Genomic DNA, 20,118 nt, shown 5'->3' with positions numbered 1-20,118 from the left:
CATTTGATACTTGGAACCTCAGGAGGCAGGAGTTTTTTAATATTATTTATTTTTTTAATTTTTTAATTGAAGGATAATTGCTTTACAGAATTTTGTTGTTTTCTGTCAGACATCCACTTGATAGCATGTACAGTTTAGGAAAAGATAAATGTTTTAAACTAAGGATAATGCACAGTAAGTTTTTAATACATGCTAGTTCTTTTTTTCTTTTTTAACTTTTAAAATTGAAGTATAATTTACATATAATAAAGTATACAGCATATAATTCAGTGAATTTTTACATTTGTACATGCCTTTATAAAAATCAGAAAGCTGGGGAACATTTTCAGTCTTCCCAAAAGCTCCCTCATGCTCCTCCCATTATTTCCCCACAGAGTTAACTGTGACTCTGAGCTTTATAACTGGAGATTAGTTTTGCCTGGAAATTCACAGTCTGTATCCTTTGTGTCTGCCTTTTTTCACTCAGTAATGTCTGAGAGGATTATAGATGTTGTTGAAGGTAGCATTAGTTTGTTCTTTTTGTTTGTTCTTTTTTCATTGATGTATAGGATTCTGTTACATGAGTAGAATCTCCCCATATACACATACATCCCACCCCATTTATTTAACAGTACTATAACTTGAGTAAATACTGTCAAATGGTTTTCTAAAGGGGTTATATGAATTTTACACTTTTACCAGCAGTTTGGTGTTTCTCCATATTACAACACAATAGATTTAATATTTTTCATTTAAGAACCAAGGCTTAGATTTTCTTTTTATGTAAGCATTGTCTATTATACACATTTTGAAAATAAAGAATAAAAATTATTCATAGTCTCACAACCAGTGATAAGGACTATTTTATTATATATTCTTCTAATCCTTTTCGTACTTTTTAAAGTAAAATTATAATCAGGCAAACTATTTTACATCTTTTTAAAGAAACTTTTATGTTGTAAGCATTTCTCATACCTCTTACTATAATGTCTTACTTGAAATTTTCTCCATTTAAAAAAAACAATCATATTTGTATTAAATGCATTTATCAGGTAGGGTTTTATATTTTTATAGCAGTGATAAACATCAGAAGACTGTTTTGGAGCCTATAGGAATTGAGAGGTTGAAAGAGAGAATAGAATTTATCTTTTCCCAAGGAAAATTAATGATTAAACTTATAAATAGGTCTAATATTATTTAAGTCACTGTGAGTCGTTAGCTATCTCAAATAACACTTTATAAACTACTTCCTAATGCCGTAAAATTTGGATGTTTCTTCTCTTGTTATCAGACAGCTGTGGTCCTCACATTTCTCCTACCCTTTAACCACTGCTCCTTAAAAACCACAGTTCTTTTCCCAAGCAGTGTATTCTCAAACTTTATGTGAATGTTGCTTATATACTCATTTACCATTTGCTATATTAATATTTGGGCACTTTGGGGTCTTGCCAGCTTGTTCCAAACGGAAGAATCATGAATATATAAGAATGTAAATATGTCAGGGAATTTTAAAGATATATAACCCACAGACTTCTTTCCTCCACCTGAAAGACAAAGCCCTAAAAGATTAAATTACTTGTTCCCAGCTACAGTATTTGTGGCAGAGCTAGAACTGGAACCCACATCCAACACCTGTCAGAATTTTCCCGCTTCAGGTGTGAAGTACTTTGTACTTAGTGCTTTTCTTGACACTAACTTTGCCTTTTTCCCCCAAAGAAAAAGTACTAAAAGTATTTTTCTTTGTGTCTGTGATAGGTAAAGGAAAATGGTTTTACTTACACAGCAAGCACTTACTAAGTGCCTGTGGTGTGTTGTGGTTAGTCGCTCAGTGGTGTCTGACTCCGTGTAACCCCATGCACTGTAGCCCACCAGGCTGCTCTGTTCATGGGGGTTCTCCAGGACAAGAATACTAGAGTGGATTACTTTGCCCTCCTCCTGGGGATCTTCCTAACCCAGGAATTGAACCTAGGTCTCCTGGATTGCAGGTGGATTCTTTACTAGCTAAGCTACCAGGGAAGCCCTGTTTAGTGCCTAGAATATATGATATCCTGTTTTTCAGAAACTGCAAATAGATGAAAAATAGTTGATGAAATAGGAACATCTGTCAGCATGGTGTTAAGCGTGGAAGGAGCTTATTTTGGGGAATCTGAACATCTGTGATAGAATTTCAGCTCTATCATTTCCCATCTCTGTGGCTTATTCAGCCTACTTAATTAATCTCTTTGAATCTTAGCTTTCTTGTTCATTTATTCATTTATGGAGCCCTTACCACATGCAAAGAATAATATAAAGTGCTGGGATACAGCATTATGAAGGACTTCAAAAGAAACTTGTTTCTGTGGTTTGTATATATTACTATTTACAATTTGTTGTTGTTTAGTCACTGAGTCATGTCTGACTCTTCTGTGACCCCATGGACTGTAGCCCACCAGGCTCCTCTGTCCATGGAATTCTCCAGGCAAGAATACTGGAGTGGGTTGCCTTTCTTTCTCTAGGGGCTCTTCCCGACCCAGGGATTGAACCCGTGTGTCCTGCTTTGACAGGCAGATTCTTTACCACTGAGTCACCAGGGAAGGTTAAAATGGAGGACTTTATGTATTTATTGATTCATTTTAAATGAGTTAAAGCAGTGCTTTACCTGTTAAGTAAATGACATTTTTAAAGTAACTAATTCGTTTACTCCTGAAAACTTCAATTTATCATTAGTAATAAATACTGTTAGTTGTTTTGACAGACCTACTTTGCTCATTTTCAAGAAAGTTTCTGCCACAGCCCAAGCTAGACTAACTGTAATTTGTCGTTTAAGTAAAAATCATATTCCATTGTAGCCTGTATGGGAAAAAAATCTAAAAAAGAGTGGCTATATGTAGAACAGCGGCTGTATGCAGAGCAGCGGCTGTATGTAGAACAGAACAGTGGCTGTATGTGTAACAGCGGCCATGTGCAGAGCAGCGGCCGTGTGTGTAACTTTGCTGTACACCTGAAATGAACACAACCTTGTAAATATACCCCAATAAAATTATTTTAGAAAATGATATTCCATGGAAAAAGTGACTAGATCAGCTTGCAAATTACACAGGTATTTTTCTTCAGGCGGTCATTATACTTGGAAGAAATCTTGATGCATGCTTCCTGTCTTGTTTCACAAAATATTTAAAAGATGTATGTTTGAGTCAAAATTTAATATGATTTATAGTTTTTACTGCATTGTCAAGGACATTCATAAGTAAAAATGGCTTGGGGAAAAAAGTAAACCTGTGAATGTATAGTTGTGCATACAATGACAATAGAGTGCTATGTTTTCTTTTTTCTTCCACTGCCTTGGTTTGTGCTTAGACACCAGCATGTTTACAACCAGCGCTTTTGCACCATCAAGTGCACATGTCAATATAGTGTAAAGGGGAAATGCCCTCTTAGTATTATTATGAAAATAGTTTTGATCTTGTCACCTCCCTGAAAGGATCCCTCTTCTCTCATCAGATGAAGTTTTGGGAACCACTGCTGTAGAGTATATTATTGGTCCTTAATTATAACGCTTTGACTGTTCCCATGTTGGCATGGACTTGTTTTTGTCATGGGATTGGCGTAAGGAGTCTGGTCCCATACAGTATTCTTGTGTGTGTCTGAGCAAGTACTGTTAAAATTTAGTTAGTGCCATTTTCCTGCTTGACAGCAATACAGTCAAGATAGCTGCAGACTGCCTTTTAGAAAGTAATTGTTATAAAAGCTCCAGAATAGGAATTTTATTCTGTTGATGTGTTATTGGAAGTATTGATTCAAAGTTTTTCTGATCCTGCTTTCTGTTTTGTTTTTAGGCTTGCATTGATGACAATGTTGATATGGTGAAGTTTCTGGTAGAAAATGGAGCAAATATTAACCAACCTGATAATGAAGGCTGGATACCTCTGCATGCAGCTGCTTCCTGTGGATATCTTGATATTGCAGAGTAAGCTAGTGCTGTGTCTATTTTTATCCAAATGCGATTGTAGAGACTTGAGATTTTATAGAAATTATTATAGATAAATGAGAAAACTGTTATTACTTTAATTGATAAAAATTATTCTTCCCAGGAAAGAGAATAAGTGGATTGTGGGAATCCAAATATTGTCTCTTGGTGTGAGGTCATCTTCTTGTCATCTTCTTGTCTCCCTCCTGTCTTTGACTTTAATACTTTGAACTAATATGAGTAATTCTCTTGAGTACATGTAGAGTGTTGTCAGATGACTCAAGGTTAATATTAGGTTGGTGCAAAAGTAATTGCAGGTTTGCATTGTTGAATTTTGCTCTTTAATATTGGAATACATTTCTAAATAAGTGTGGTCATGTTATACATTTTAATGCTTATTTCTTGCTATGTGTTTTTTCGCTAGTGACTTACTACCTGCTGTTTATTTTATATTTATTTTAGACTAGGGAAATTATGTTAGACAAAAAGCAAATTTGAGCAATTTCTCTTACTCAAGTTCCAAATGCATCGTAGAACAGCAGAGACAGCTCACAGCATCAGCAGCACATTTGGCCCAGGAATTGCTAACCAGTGTACAGTGCAGCAGTGGCTCAAGGACCTTTCAAAGGAGATGACAGCCTTGAAGATAGAGCGCGGTGGCTAGTCGTTGGAAGTTGGCGACAGCCAATTTGAGAACAGTCACCAAAGCTGATCCTCTTACAACTACACAAAAAGTTGCCGAAGAACTCAGCATCAACCATTCTACAGTAATTTGGCATTTGAAGCAAATTCAGTTCAGTTCAGTCACTCAGTCGTGTCTGACTGTTTGTGACCCTACGGACTGCAGCACGCCAGGCTTCTCTGTCCATCACCAACTCCTGGAGCTTGCTCAAACTCATCAGTCCATCGAGTCAGTGATGCCATCCAACCATCTCATTCTCTGTCATCTCCTTCTCCTCCTGCCTTCAGTCTTTCCCAGCATCAGGGTCTTTTCCAATGAGTCAGTTCTTCACATCAGGTGGCCAAAGTATTAGAACTTCAGCTGAAAGCAAATTGGAAAAGCAAAAAAGCTCAGTAAGTGGGTGCCTCATGAGCTGACTGCGTATCAAAAAAATCATCGTAATCCCCTACCATTGCAACAAAAAAGAATAAAATACTTAGGAATAAACCTACCTAAGGAGACAAAAGAGCTGAGTACAGAAAACTTTAAGACACTGATGAAAGAAATCAAAGACTATATAAATAGATAGAGAGAGATTCCATGCTTCTGTGTTGGAAGAATTAATATTGTGAAAATGACTATACTATCAAATTCTATCTGCAGATTCATTGTTATCCCTATCAAATTACCAATGGCATTTTTCACAGAACTAGAACAAAAACATCTCACAATTCATAGGGAAACACAGAAGATCCCAAATAGCCAAAGCAATCTTGAGAAAGAAGAATGGAGCTAGAGGAATCAACCTTTCTGATTCTAGACTGTACTACACAGCTACAGTCATCAAGACACTATGGTACTGGCACAAAAACAGAAATATAGACCGATAAGACAAGATAGAAAACCCAGAGATGAACCCACACCACTATAGGTACCTTATCTTTTGGCAAAAGGGGTGAGAATATACAATGGGGCAAAGATAAACTCTTCAATAAGTGGTACTGGGAAAACTGGACAGCTACATGTAAAAGAATGTCATACACAAAGATAAACTCAAGATGGAATAAAGACCTAAATGTAAGACCAGAAACTGTAAAACTCTTAGAGGAAAACTTAGAACACTGTATGACATAAATCACAGCAAGATCTATGACCCACTTCCTAGAGTAATGGAAATAAAAACAAAAATAAATAAATGGAACCTCATTAAATTTGAAAGCTTTTGTACAACAAAGGAAACTACAAATAAGGTGAAAAGACAAAACCCCGGAATGGCAGAAAATAATAGCAAATGAAAAAAACTGACAAAGGATTAATTTCCAAAATATACAAGCAGCTCATACAATTCAATACCAAAAAAACAAACAGTCAAGTCAAAAAGTGGACAAAAGATTTAAATAGACGTTTCTCCAAAGAAGACATGCAGATGGCTAATAAGCACGTGAAAAGTTGCTCGACATCGCTCATTATTCAGTTCAGTTCAGTCACTCAGTCGTGTCCAACTCTTTGTGACCCCATGAATTGCAACACACCAGGCCTCCCTGTCCATCACAAACTCCCGGAGTTCACTCAAACTCATGCCCATCGAGTTGGTGATGCCATCCAGCCATCTCATCCTCTTTCGGCACCTTCTCCTGCCCCCAATCCCTCCCAGCATCAGGGTCTTCTCCAGTGAGTCAACTCTTCTCATGAGGTGGCCAAAGTACTAGAGTTTCAGCTTCAGCGTCACTCCTTCCAATGAACACCCAGGACTGATCTCCTTTAGGATGGACTGGTTGGATCTCCCTGCAGTCCAAGGGACTCTCAAGAGTCTTCTCCAACACCATAGTTCAAAAACATCAATTTTTCAGCGTTCAGCTTTCCTCACGGTCCAACTCTCACATCCATACATGACCACTGGAAAAACCATACATAGCCTTGACTAGACGGACCTTTGTTGGCATCGCTCACTATTAGAGAAATGCAAATCAAAACTATAATGAGATACCACCTCATACCAGTCAGAATGGCCATCATCAAAAAAATCTACAAACAGTAAATGCTGGAGTGGGTATGGAGAGAAAAGGGAATACTCTTGCACTGTTGGTGGGAATGTAAATTGATACAGCCACTGTGGAGATCAGTATGGAGATAACTTAAATTAAAAAAAAAAAAAAGGAATAAAATTACCATATGGCACAACAATACCAGTGTTGTTATTGTTGTTCATTCGCTAAGTCATGTCTGAATCTCTAGAACCCCATGGACTGCAGCATGCTAGGCTTTCCTGTCCCTCACCATCACCCGGAGTTTGCTCAAAGTCATGTCCATTGAATTGGTGCTGCCATCCAACCATCTCATCCTCCGTCACCCTCTTCTCCTTCTGCCTTCAGTCTTTCCTGGCATCAGGGTCTTTTCCAGTGAGTTGGCTCTTTGCATCAGCTCAACAAAGTATTGGGGCTTCAGCTTCCACATCAGTCCTTCCAGTGAATATTCAGGGTTGATTTCCTTTTGGATTGACTGGTTTGATCTTGCTGTACAAGGGACCCTCAAGAGTCTGTGGGTACATATATACAATGGAATATTATGCAGCCACAAAAAGGAACACATCTGAGTCCATGTTAATGAGGTGGATGAAGCTAGAGCCTATTACACAGAGTGACGTCAGTCAGAAAGAGAAAAGCAAATATTGTTTATTAGCCCATCTATTTGGAATCTAGAAAGATGGTACTAATAAACCTATTTGCAGGGCAGTAGTCGAGGTGAAGACATAGAGAACAGACTTATGGACATGGGGTAGGGAGGAGGTAAAAAAGAGAGTGGGGTGAATGGAGAGAGTAGTCTGGAAACACTAACATATGTAAAGTAGATAGCCAGTGGGGAATTTGCTATAAGACTCAGGAAACTCCAGCCAGGGCTCTGTGATGCCTGTGGGCTGGGATGGGGTGGGAGGCGAGAATGAGGTCCAAGAGGGAGGGAACATTCGTATACCTAGGGCTGATTCAGGTTGATGTATGGCAGAAATCAGTACAATGTTGTAGTTACCCTTCAGTTAAAAATAAATAATGTTTTTAAAAGTCATTATTTTGAAGTGTTGTCTTCTCTCACTCAACAACAGTGAACCATTTCTCAGATTGTGATGTATGATGAAAAGTGGATTTTATACAACAACCAGCTCAGTGGTTGTACTGAGAAGAAGCTCCAAAGCACTTCCCAAAGTCAAACTTGCACCCAAAAAAGGTCATGGTCACTGTTTGGTGGTCTGCTGCCCCTCTAATCCACTACAGCTTTCTGAATCCTGGTGAAACCATTACATCTGAGAAATATGCGCAGCAAATTGATGAGATGCACTGAAAACTTCAGTGCCTGCAGCCAGCACTGGTCAGCAAAATGAGCAAAATTCTTCTCCAGGGCAACACCCAACCACACTTTTCACACCAATGGTTCATAAGTTGAAGGAATTGGGCTATGAAGTTTGCCTTATCTGCCATATTCACCTGACCTCTTGCCAACCGACTACTACTTCTTCAAGCATCTTGACAACTCTTTGCAGGGAAAGTGCTTCCACAACTAGCAGGAAGCAAATAATGCTTTCCAAGAGTTTGTCGAATCGCAAAGCATGCAATTTTATGCTAAAGAAATAAATTTGTTTCTCATTGGCAAAAGATATGTTGATTGTAGTGGTTCCTATTTTGATTAATAAAGATGTGTTTGAGTCTAGGTATAATGATTTAAAATTCAAAGTCCAAAACCACAATTATTTTTCACTAATCTTAATATTTAACAATCTAGTCTATCCCTATGTAATCATTAATTGTTAGGGGAAATTAATAATAGTTCTGAATTATGTTGATTTGCTAAAAAGAGAATATGATACATAGTTCTCCAGTTATTCAGTGTATTTATGCTTAGTTTTTATTGTTTTCTAAAAATATCAAAAATAGTCACTGTATTCTTCTGTTCAGTTCAGTCGCTCAGTCATGTCCAACTCTTTGCAACCCCTTAGATTGCAGCACACCAGGCCTCCCTGTCCATCACCAACTCCTGGAACTTGCTCAAACTCATGTCCTTCAAGTTAGTGATGCCATCCAACCATGTCATCCTCTGTAGTCCCCTTTTCCTGCCTTTAATCTTTCCCAGCATCAGGGTCTTTTCCAATGAGTCATTTCTTTGCATCACATGGCCAGAGTATTAAGAGTTTCAGCTTCAGCATCAGTCCTTCCAGTGAATATCCTAAAAGTTGATTTCCTTTAGGATTGACTAATTTGATCTCCTTGCAGTCCAAGGGACTCTCAAGAGTCTTCTCCAACACCACGGTTCAAAAGCATCAATTCTTTGGCCCTCAGCTTTCTTCATAATCCAACTCTCACATGCATACGTGACTACTGGAAAAACCATAGATTTGACTAGATGGATGTTTGTCAGCGAAGTAATGTCTCTGCTTTCTAATATGCTGTCTAGATTGGTCATAGCTTTTCTTCCAAGGAGCAGGCATCTTTTAATTTTAGTTTATTCTTAACTGCCTCTAGCAGGGAAGTACTTTCTGAGTGAATTTGATTCTTCAAACGTTTAACAAGGAAGTATAGATAATCTGACAAAGTAAATTTGTCATTAAGTTATCTTACTTTTTCTTGTTACTATGTATTCAGCACCATAAACATTTTTATTGTCTATCTGCTCACATCAAAGCTTATCAACTAGTAAGTATTGAATATGATAGTACTACTCTGAGAGTCCAACTCTCACATCCATACATGACTACTGGAAAAACCATTGCCTTGACTAGATGGACCTTTGTTGGCAAAGTAATGTGTCTGCTTTTTCCAGTATGGACTATAAAGAAAGCTGAGCGCCAAAGAATTGACGATTTTGAACTGTGGTGTTGGAGAAGACTCTTGAGAGTTCCTTGGACTGCAAGATTAAATCAGTCAATCCTAAAGAAAATCAGTTATGAATATTCATAGAAGGACAGATGCCGAAGCTCCAATACTGTGGCCACCTGATGCAAAGAACTGACTCCTTGGAAAAGACCCTGATGCTGGGAAAGATTAAAGGCGAGAGGAGAAGGGGCCGAAAGAGGATGAGATGGTTGGATGGCATCACCGAGTCGATGGACATGAGTTTGAGTAAACTCCGGGAGTTGGTGATGGACAGGGAGGCCTGGTGTGCTGCAGTCCATGGGGTCTCAAAGAGTTAGACATGACTGAGCGATTGAACTGACTGACTGACTGACTCTGGGAGCCTCTTAGTAATTCTTCATATTTTTCTTTCTTCGTTCATTTCATGCAAGTGTATACCCCACCCCATCCTCCCACCCTCCATTCCCTCAACCATGTGTTTTGGAGATATATTATAGCAGTTAAAGGGGAAGGTAATCTTTGGTGAAATGAAAAGTGCTTTAGGAATTAGAAGAGCTGAGCTATTTGAGTTTTATTACTGACTGCACTACATCTTTTGACAATTTGTTTCCTCTTTCTGGGCTTTGATTTCTTCCTGTGTAAAATGAAGGAGTCTCCCTGCCATTGTAAAACAGTAGTGGTTATTCATAATTTTAATCATGATATTCAACTTCTTTACTCCTTTCTATTCTTTTCATGCTCAAGAAAGGGCTAGGATTTCATCTTGATGAAAAAAAATAGCTAATGTGTATTTATTTTCAGCTGTCCTTAAATATTTGGTATGTAGGCTCTGGAGTCAACTAAAGTGAATTATGAAGGCTTCCTCAACCATACTCTTAAGGGTATGACCTTGGGCAAGTTGCTTAGTGTTTATAAACTTCCATCTTCTCTATAGAAATGGATTAATATTTTCTAGGTTTGTTGTGAGGGTTAACTGATGTAACCCACCAAGCAGAGTTCTTGGCACATGGTTCCTGAATACTCCATATGTATTAATTTTTGACCATTATCTTGTTTATCTTTTCTGGGAAAATGAAAATTCAACTTCTTTCTTCATATGTTCAATCCTTATGTTTCATTTTTTAATTCATGCTTCTGAGTTTGAACAGACAACAATAATTTTTCTGAATGATTTCCACTTGTTCAGTTCAGTTCAGTCACTTAGTTGTGTCCGACTCTTTGCGACCCCATGAATCGCAGCATGCCAGGCCTCCCTGTCCATCACAAACTCCCGGAGTTCACTCAAACTCATGCCCATCGAGTCGGTGATGCCATCCAGCCGTCTTATCCTCTCTCGTTCCCTGCTCCTCCTACCCCCAATCCCTCCCAGCATCAGGGGCTTTTCCAACGAGTCAACTCTTCCGTGAGGTGGCCAAAGTATTGGAGTTTCAACTTCAGCATCAGTCCTTCCAGTGAACACCCAGGACTGATCTCCTTCAGGATGGACTGGTTGGGTCTCCTTACAGTGCAAGGGACTCTCAGAAGTCTTCTCCAACACCATAGTTCAGAAACATCAATTTTTCGGCGTTCAGCTTTCCTCACAGTCCAACTCTCACATCCATACATGACCACGGGAAAAACCATAGCCTTGACTAGACGGCCCTTTGTTGGCAAAGTAATGTCTCTGCTTTTTAATGTGCTATCTAGTTTGGTCATAACTTTCCTTCCAAGGAGTAAACATCTTTTAATTATGACTGCAGTCGCCATCTGCAGTGATTTTGGAGCCCGAAAAAATAAAGTCTGACACTGTATCCACTGTCTCCCCATCTATTTCCCATGAGGTGATGGGACCAGATGCCATGGTTTTCGTTTTCTGAATGTTAGGCTTTAAGCCAACTTTTTCACTCTCCTCTTTCACTTTCATCAAGAGGATTTTTAGTTCCTCTTCACTTTCTGCCATAAGGGTGGTGTCATCTGCCCATCTGAGGTTACTGATATTTCTCCCGGCAATCTTGATTCCAGCTTGTGCTTTTTCCAGCCCAGCTTTTCTCAAGATGTACTTTGCATATACGTTAAATAAGCACGGTGACAATATACAGCCTTGATGTACTCCTTTTCCTATTTGGAACCAGTCTGTTGTTCCATGTCCAGTTCTAACTGTTGCTTCCTGACCTGCATACAGGTTTCTCAAGAGGCAGGTCAGGTGGTCTGGTATTCCCATCTCTTTCAGAATTTTCCACAGTTTATTGTGATCCATACAGTCGAAGGCTTTGGTGTAGTCACTAAAGCAGAAATAGATGTTTTTCTTGAACTCGCTTGCTTTTTCGATGATACAGAGGATATTGGCAATTTGATCTCTGGTTCCTCTGCCTTTTCTAAAACCAGCTTGAACATCTGGAAGTTCTCGATTCACCTATTGCTGAAGCCTGGCTTGGAGAATTTTGAGCATTACTTTACTAGCGTGTGAGATGAGTGCAATTGTGCGGTAGTTTGAGCATTCTTTGGGATTGCCTTTCTTAGGGATTGGGATGAAAACTGACCTTTTCCAGTCCTGTGGCCACTGCTGAGTTTTCCAAATTTGCTGGCATATTGAGTGCAGCACTTTCACAGCATCATCTTTCAGGATTTGAAATAGTTCAACTGGAATTCCATCACATCCACTAGCTTTGTTCGTAGTGATGCTTTCTAAGGCCCACTTGACTTCACATTCCAAGATGTCTGGCTCTAGGTGAGTGATCACGCCATTGTGATTATCTGGGTCGTGGAGATCTTTTTTGTACAGTGCTTATGTGTATTCTTGCCACCTCTTCTTGACATCTGCTTCTGTTAGGTCCATACCATTTCTGTCCTTCATTGAGCCCATCTTTGCATGAAATGTTCCCTTGATATCTCTAATTTTCTTGAAGAGATCTCTAGTCTTTCTCATTCTGTTGTTTGCCTCTATTTCTTTGCACTGATCACTAAGGAAGGCTTTCTTATCTATTCCTGGAATGTTAAGTCAAGTGTGCCTTAGGGAGCATCACTATGAACTAACCTAGTGGAGGTGATCAAGTTCTAGTTGAGCTATTTCAAATCCTAAAAGATGATGCTGTGAAAGTCTTGCACTCATTATGCCAGCAAATTTTGAAAACTCAGCAGTGGCCACAGGACTGGAAAAGGTCAGTTTTCATTCCAATCCCAAAGAAAGGCAATGACAAAGAATGCTCAAACTACCGTACAATTGCACTCATCTCACACGCTAGTAAAGTGGTGCTCAAAATTCTCCAAGCCAAGCTTTAGCAATACGTGAACTGTGAACTTCCAGATGCTCAAGCTGGTTTTAGAAAAGGCAGAGGAACCAGAGATCAAATTGCCAGCACTCACTGGATCATCAAAAAAGCAAGAGAGTTCAAGAAAAACATCTGTTTCTGCTTTAGTGACTATTCCAAAGCCTTTGACTATGTGGATCACAACAAACTGGAAAATTCTGAAAGAGATGGGAATACCAGACCACCTGACCTGCCTCTTGAGAAACCTGTATGCAAGTCAGGAATCAACAGTTAGAACTGGACATGGAACAACAGACTGGTTCCAAATAGGAAAAGGAGTACATCAAGACTGTATATTGTCACCCTGCTTATTTAACTTATATGCAGAGTATATCATGAGAAACGCTGGGCTGGATGAAGCACAAGTTGGAATCAAGATTGCTGGGAAAAATATCTGTAACCTCAGATGACAGATGCAGATGACACCGCCTTTATGACATAAAGTGAAGAAGGACTAAAGAGCCTCTTGGTGAAAGTAAAAGAGGACAGTGAAAGCATTGGCTTAAAACTCAACTTTCAGAAAACTAAGATCATGGCATTTGGTCCCATCACTTCATGGGAAATAGATGGGGAAACAGTGGAAACAGTGACAGACTTTTATTTTTGGAGCAGGGGGGCCTCCAAAATCACTGCAGATGGTTACTGCAGACATGAAATTAAAAGGTGCTTACTCCTTGGAAGAAAAGCTGTAACCAACCTTGACAGTATATTAAAAAGCAGAGACATTACTTTGCCAACAAAGGTTTGTCTAGTCAAAGGTGTGGTTTTTCCAGTAGTCATGTATGGATGTGAGAATTGGACTATAAAGAAGGCTGAGCACCGAAGCATTGATGCTTTTGAACTGTTGGTGTTGAGAGTCCTTTGAAGGGCACGGAGAGCCAGTCAGTCCATCCTAATGAAAATCAGTCCTGAATATTCATAGGAAGGACTGATGCTGAAGCTGAACTCAAATACCTTGGCCGCCTGATGAGAACTGATTCATTTGAAAAGACCCTGATGCTGGGAAAGATTGACGGTGGGAAGAGAACGGGACGACAAAGGATGAGGTGGTTGGATGGCATCACTCACTCAATGGACATGAGTTTGAGTAAACTCTGGGAGCTGGTGATGGACAGGGTGGCTTGGCGTGCTGCAGTCCATGGTGTCGGAAGAGTCAGACACGACTGATCGACTGAACGGAACTGAACTGAATTGGCAGTGTTATGCTCTGAATCGTGTCCCCACAAGATTCATATGTTGACGGCCTAACCTCAGAACATAGGAATGTTACTGTATATGTGGAGTCTTTTAAGAGATGATGAGGCCCTTATCATCTCTTAACCTGAGGCCCTTAGGGTGGGCCTTAATCCAATCTTACTGTATCTTTTTGAGCTTAAATTTGGACATAAAAAATGACATCAAGGGCTTGCACACAGAAAAGATAGCAAAGAAGATACCACTGCTAGAAGGTGGCCATCTGTAAGCTTAGGAGAGATACCTCAGTAGAAGCCAAACCTGCCAGCACCTTGATCTTGATCTTCTTGCCTCTAGAACTATGAGAAAATGAATTTCTATTGTTTGATCCAGTTTGTCTATGGTATTTTGTTATGGTAATACTAGCAGTCTAATCATAGAAGGCAATGGCACCCCACTCCAGTTCTCTTGCCTGGATAATCCCATGGACGGAGGAGCCTGGTGGACTGCAGTCCATGGGGTCGCTGGGAGTCAGACCCAACTGAGTGACTTCACTTCCACTTTTCACTTTCACGCATTGGAGAAGGAAATGGCAACCCACTCTAGTGTTCTTACCTGGAGAATCCCAGGGATGGGGGAGCCTGGTGGACTGCCATCTATGGGGTCACACAGAGTCAGATACGACTAAAGCGACTTAGCAGCAGCAACAGCAGTCTCATATAGGCAGTATAAAATTCTCACTGTTGCATCAAGGTGTTCTTCCCTAAAAGTTACAGTTCGATGTCATTAGACTGTAGAGTAAAAACAAAATTATATATAGTGACTTTTGTACATACTTGAACGATTATGGAGTCCAAGAAAATGTATTCAATTTAGTGTTCCAGTCTAAGATTATCAGTTAATTATAACTAGCCAATAACTATAACTGGATTATACATTTAAGTTATTGTGTACAAAGCATTGAAAATCAAATCCTGTGACTTGGCTTTCAATAACCACGAAATAGTAATGAATAAAAGAAAGAATAGATGAAAGAATAATTATATGAAAACGTAGTTCTTTTATAGCTAAAACATTTTTGTAAAGGAAACTTGGCTTCATGTCTACTATTTGGTTACCCCTAGTACAAGTTTTATATGAAATCAGGATATATTCTTTATTCTTTCCCTTTATACTACTGGTTTTTAAAATAGTCAGTTGGTTTACTTACCTTCAGAAAGAAATAGTTGATTTTGTGTGTGTTTGTGTGTGTGTGATTTAAGTAACTTGAGGAGTGCGTGCATTTAAACATACTTGGTGTATTTCAGTGTATTGCAGTTATTATCCTTATTGATTAGCAAATTGTTCCATCTTTGGTCAACAAGAGTCTCTTCATGTTGGCTTCTAAGACCTTGAGATATGACCCAGTAAAATGATTTTTAAAAGCTTCATGCTCCGCAGAAGTACAGAACAGACTTTTGAACTCTGTGGGAGAAGATGAGGGTGGGATGTTTCGAAAGAACAGCATGTATATTATCTGTGGTGAAACAGACCACCAGCCCAGGTGGGATGCATGAGTCAAGTGCCCGGGCCTGGTGGGCTGGGAAGACCTAGAGGAATCAGGTAGAGAGGGAGGTGGGATGGGGGACCGGGATGGGGAATACGTGTAACTCTATGGCTGATTCATATCAATGTATGACAAAACCCACTGAAAAATAAAATATATATATATATATATATAAAAAATAAAAAAAATAAAAAAAAAGCTTCATGCTCTTTAGTAATATAAAAATGTTCCAGACACATGTTTTATATTTCTGGAATTGCCTTTTCTCTGAAGAAACCTGTCCCTTTTTATACTGGATTGGTCATTCTTTCAAATTCAGCAGCCACAGGGTATCTTTCCTTAAACTCTTCTGTCTTTTATCTGTATTCTCTTTCTCCCTTCATTGCCAGGAACTATAGAATTAAAATAATACATAAATACTAATTTGCTTCATTATATATTACACATATATTAGACTGCTTGTAACTGTACCACCAGTAATAATAAGTACTGAAAGCAGCTTGAAGTTTGGGATTTGTTTTTGGTTTTGTTTTCTGACGGGAGTGAGGAGGGTGACATATCTTTTTGTCCTTATGGTATCCCAGTTGGAGTATACCAGTACACTGTGTGTGCTGCAGTCCCTTGGAACAGTACTTTCCTGTGAGGCTCTGATGCTAGCTGTGTATACCATTACGTTAATTGTTTCTTTTTTAGAGTTTGTTTTTTGTTTAATTTTGTTTGACACTTTACATAAAACACCAGGTTCTATTGGCAGTTACCACCCTATTTCCTATAGGTAACATTTTTAAATTTTATATTTTATCCCAATTTGTGGTTTTTTTTTCCCAGTTTGTGTTTTAATGTGAGCATTATTCCACCTTTGTAGATAAATGAAAAATTATTATACACTATTTCTCCACTTTGCTCTTTTCACTTAACAGTCTCTCCTGGAGACTGCTGTGTAGTGGAATATAGAGATATTTCTCATTGCTCCCTTTAGATTTAGTATTCATACTCCATTGTACAGTGTCATTGTGGTTAATTCAGCTTGTCCTTCTTGATTGACCAATGAATGTTATTTATTTGAATGACTATAACCTTTTCCTTGACATTGTCTTTATTTTTCTTCTTGCAAATTATAAGAATTTTTGTTTACATGAAAAATATTTCATAGTTGAATAATAAAACTTAAATGATTTGTTTTATTAATGTCTTGGTTATTGATATGATTATAATCTTTTAGATTTCATCACTGCATTTTTTAGGCTTCCACCACAGATATTTAAGGAATGCTTTTATCTCAAGCAGCTCTAGAGTTTGCATTAAAATTTTTCAATAATAGAGAAAATTAGCCCCGTGTTAGGCTAATATTATGTTGTTTCATAGTATATAGAATGAAATGTTGATTAATTAGTGCATTTAATATATTTTCCTTCATGTTTGGAGTAGCTTTGAAGACATTGCTGTTGAAGATTTCATGTCATCATAAAATACTGATGATGACATTCAGTGACATTTTCATGGTCTTATTTACAGCATGGAAAAAGTTTCATTCGTTTTGTCATTTGATCATTAAAGAATCAACTATTTAAGGATATAACTTTTTAATATATTGTAGTGGCTTATTTATATCATGTCTTTTCGTCTTCATTATAACGTTTATCATAAATATCCAACAGAATCCTCAAGACGTCTCTTGGCTTATCTTTCAAGATATATTCAGTGTCTAACTATTTCATCACCTCTTTCCTTTCTCCCTGATCCTGGACACTGTTGTTCTTCACTGGAATTATTGCAGTTGGAATCATTCTAGCCATCGCCATCTTCTTCCCCCCATCTATTTTCTGCACAGCAGCTAGAATGATCCTTGTAAGATATTGTAAATGAAATAGCATCACATTTTATTCAAAGCACTTCACCCTCCAGTGCGTTTTTAATGCTTTCAAAAAATAGGGTTCTGGTGGCCTGTGAGGCCATGGGTGGCCCCTGGTTACATCCATGATGTCATTTTCTCCACTGTTCAGGCTCTCTTGTAGCCAAACTAGTCTTCTTGCTGAGCCTTTAAACAAACTAGGCATCTTGCTTCATAGTCTGCACCTCCTGATTCCTCTGTCTGGAATTCAGTAATGTTATTTTTGGTGAAAGAATCAGAAATTCTTACCAATTTAAGAACTATATGAACTACATCACCACACCTGTGAAAAACATTATAATATTCCTGAGTTCAAGGTCAGGAATGGGACAAATCTTTTTAACTGCTCAGTAATTGCTATTAACTTTAGACAAATTACCAACTTCTCTGAACCTGTTTCCTCATCTATAAAGTGGCAATGTTAGCACTTATCCCTACTTTATAACATTATTGTGAAGATTAGATGAGATCATATTTATAAAATACTTGGCACAATGAATAGCACATATTTAATATCAGTACAGTTAGCTAATTAATTGTTATTACTTGTGTTACTATTTTTGGTTACTACTTTTAGTGAAAAATAGCTAAACTCTTGGTTCTCCTGGATTTTTTTTTTCTCCTGGATTATTTAATAAAACTATAATCTGATTATTTGCTCTTAGGGCAGACCTAGCTCGATAAGAGAAACAGGGGAGAGGGAAGTAGTTATTTGTCATATTTACTTTGATATATGGTTATTTGAACTCCAAGAAGAGTTGGCAAATCCATGCATTTCAGTTTACACATTTCTTATAAGAATGATACATTGCTAGTGTAAACAGACCATGTATTTTGATTAAAAGTCTCAGAAGGTGAAATTGAATCTAAGATCCTTTGAAAACACTAAAATTTTATTTGTAGGATATTTATATCTTGCTATAATAATAATGAGTATATTTGTCCCAAACTAATATTTTCATATATGCTTCCCTGGTGGCTTAGCAGTAAAGAATAATACTTGAGACACAGGGTTCAGTCCTTGGATCAGGAAGATCCCCTAGAGAAGGAAATGGCAACCCATTCCAATATTCTTGCCTGGGATATCTCATGGACAGAGGAGCCTGGCAGGCTACAGTCCAAGGGGTCGCAAAAGAGTCAGATAGGACTTAGTGACTAAACACCAACAACAGTATTCTGATATCTATTCTTATTGTTTTTTTTTTTTTTTTTAACAACTCTATGAACATGTTCAGTTATTTCCATTTCACAATCAGAACTGGACCCTCATTCTCAAGACTCAAATTCTGATGTTGTTTCTGTTACATTATTACTGTCTCCTATAGTAGTTCAGGCATGTTGAAAGGTAAAAATGAGTGCAACTGCTCCTCATCTTCAAGCTTACAGATATAGATGAAGTCAGTACGAATACTCAAATCCTCGATAGAAGAAATGGACCAAGAGATGTTGAAGGAACATTGAGGAAAAAGTGATCAATTCTGTTTAGACCATTCAGAGAAAGATTCCAGGGGAGGTGACATTGTTAGATTAAACAATGGGCAGGTTTTTTTAATTGGAGTATAATTGCTTTACAGTGTTGGATTCGTTTCTGCTGTACAACATGTGAATCAGCTGTGTATATAATCAGATTATGTCTGTGTATACACCCTCTCCCTGGGATCCTTTCTCCTGCCCCACCACCCCGCCGCCCCCCTAGGTCCTCACAGGGCACTGAGCTGAGCTCCCTGTGCACACAGCAGCTTCCCCCTGTCCAGAGTAGCAGAGTTTTTGCCTCTGTAACTTGAGAGCTATTTGAGAGAAGTCATATTCATAAATGGGAAATAATACATGTTTAAAGCTCTTTTAAATAACATTCACTCTATTACTAACATTTGACTTTTCTTTGTTATAACATATTGAATGACTGCCATAAAGTTATTAATATTGACCATTGTAACGTAGACTGCCTCTACTAAGCTCACTTACTTCTGTTTCCACTAGTTGAATTGCAAGCCTACTAAAAGTTAGTTGTGTGTGTTCTGGCCTGTTAATGTCTATTTCCCTTGTTAGTGATAATATAATTTAATTAGAGCACTCAAAACTGATGTAATCTGTACAAAAAAGAAAATTATTGCTAATGATTAACTTAACTATTTTGAAAAGCCTCAATAAAGGGAAAGTCCTGAAAATATAATTGTTCTTTAATTGGATGTAGGTGCAACAACTGAAAAATTGAAAGAAAAAAATATCTAGGATTATATACTCAGATTGCACTTGTGTTGACTGCAAATGTTACTTTTCACTTTAAGACATTTTGATGTCTTAGTACATTAGGAGTATCATTTATGCAAGAAAGGAATTGTGGATTTAAGTCATTGGAGACATTCTCCAGTATCGTCTATGCTGAAATAAATGTCTTGCATTTATTTATTTTCACATATGTGATATGTTTTACTATTCCCTATTTTAATCATTTTTGGTTAACCAAATCAGTGCTTGTCATGATTGCATTGGATAACAGGCTTCTTTGGAGCCGTAGTATTTTTCAGGAGAGGAACATTAGTGTTATATGGCGAGAGTAGCTAATAAGACAGGAAGACGAACTGGGGCTGTAGCATGGAGAAATTTGTGTGCCTTGCTAACTTTGACCTTTAATGGTGAGACATTTTTGGGAGCATGGTGGTCCTTTCCCCGTACTTTCAGAAAACAATTCTTGACAGATTAGAGAGTGGCCAAGAGAGTCAGGGTAGTGGCAGTGAGCTTGGAAGTTGGGCAGATCTGAAAGAAATTTGGAAGATAAAATTAATAAGGTTTGGTG

At 38.1% G+C, this 20,118-nt stretch overlaps 1 protein-coding gene across 8 annotated transcripts in view; it reads left to right on the top strand.

Moving 5' to 3' along the window:
• PPP1R12A (protein phosphatase 1 regulatory subunit 12A) overlaps positions 1-20,118 on the top strand; it is a 156,024-nt gene that overhangs the window by 53,852 nt on the left and 82,054 nt on the right. For all 8 annotated transcript variants that reach the window (XM_065934138.1, XM_065934140.1, XM_065934137.1 and 5 more), the window contains exon 2: positions 3,795-3,925. In XM_065934138.1, the coding sequence (XP_065790210.1) occupies positions 3,795-3,925 (131 nt within the window). The remainder of the gene's footprint in view (positions 1-3,794; positions 3,926-20,118) is intronic.

The sequence above is a fragment of the Muntiacus reevesi genome, chromosome 4, assembly GCF_963930625.1.
Source record: "Muntiacus reevesi chromosome 4, mMunRee1.1, whole genome shotgun sequence".
Classification (NCBI taxonomy): domain Eukaryota; kingdom Metazoa; phylum Chordata; class Mammalia; order Artiodactyla; family Cervidae; genus Muntiacus; species Muntiacus reevesi.
Note: the sequence above shows the minus strand (reverse complement) of the source record. Positions and strands in the feature narration are given on the sequence as shown.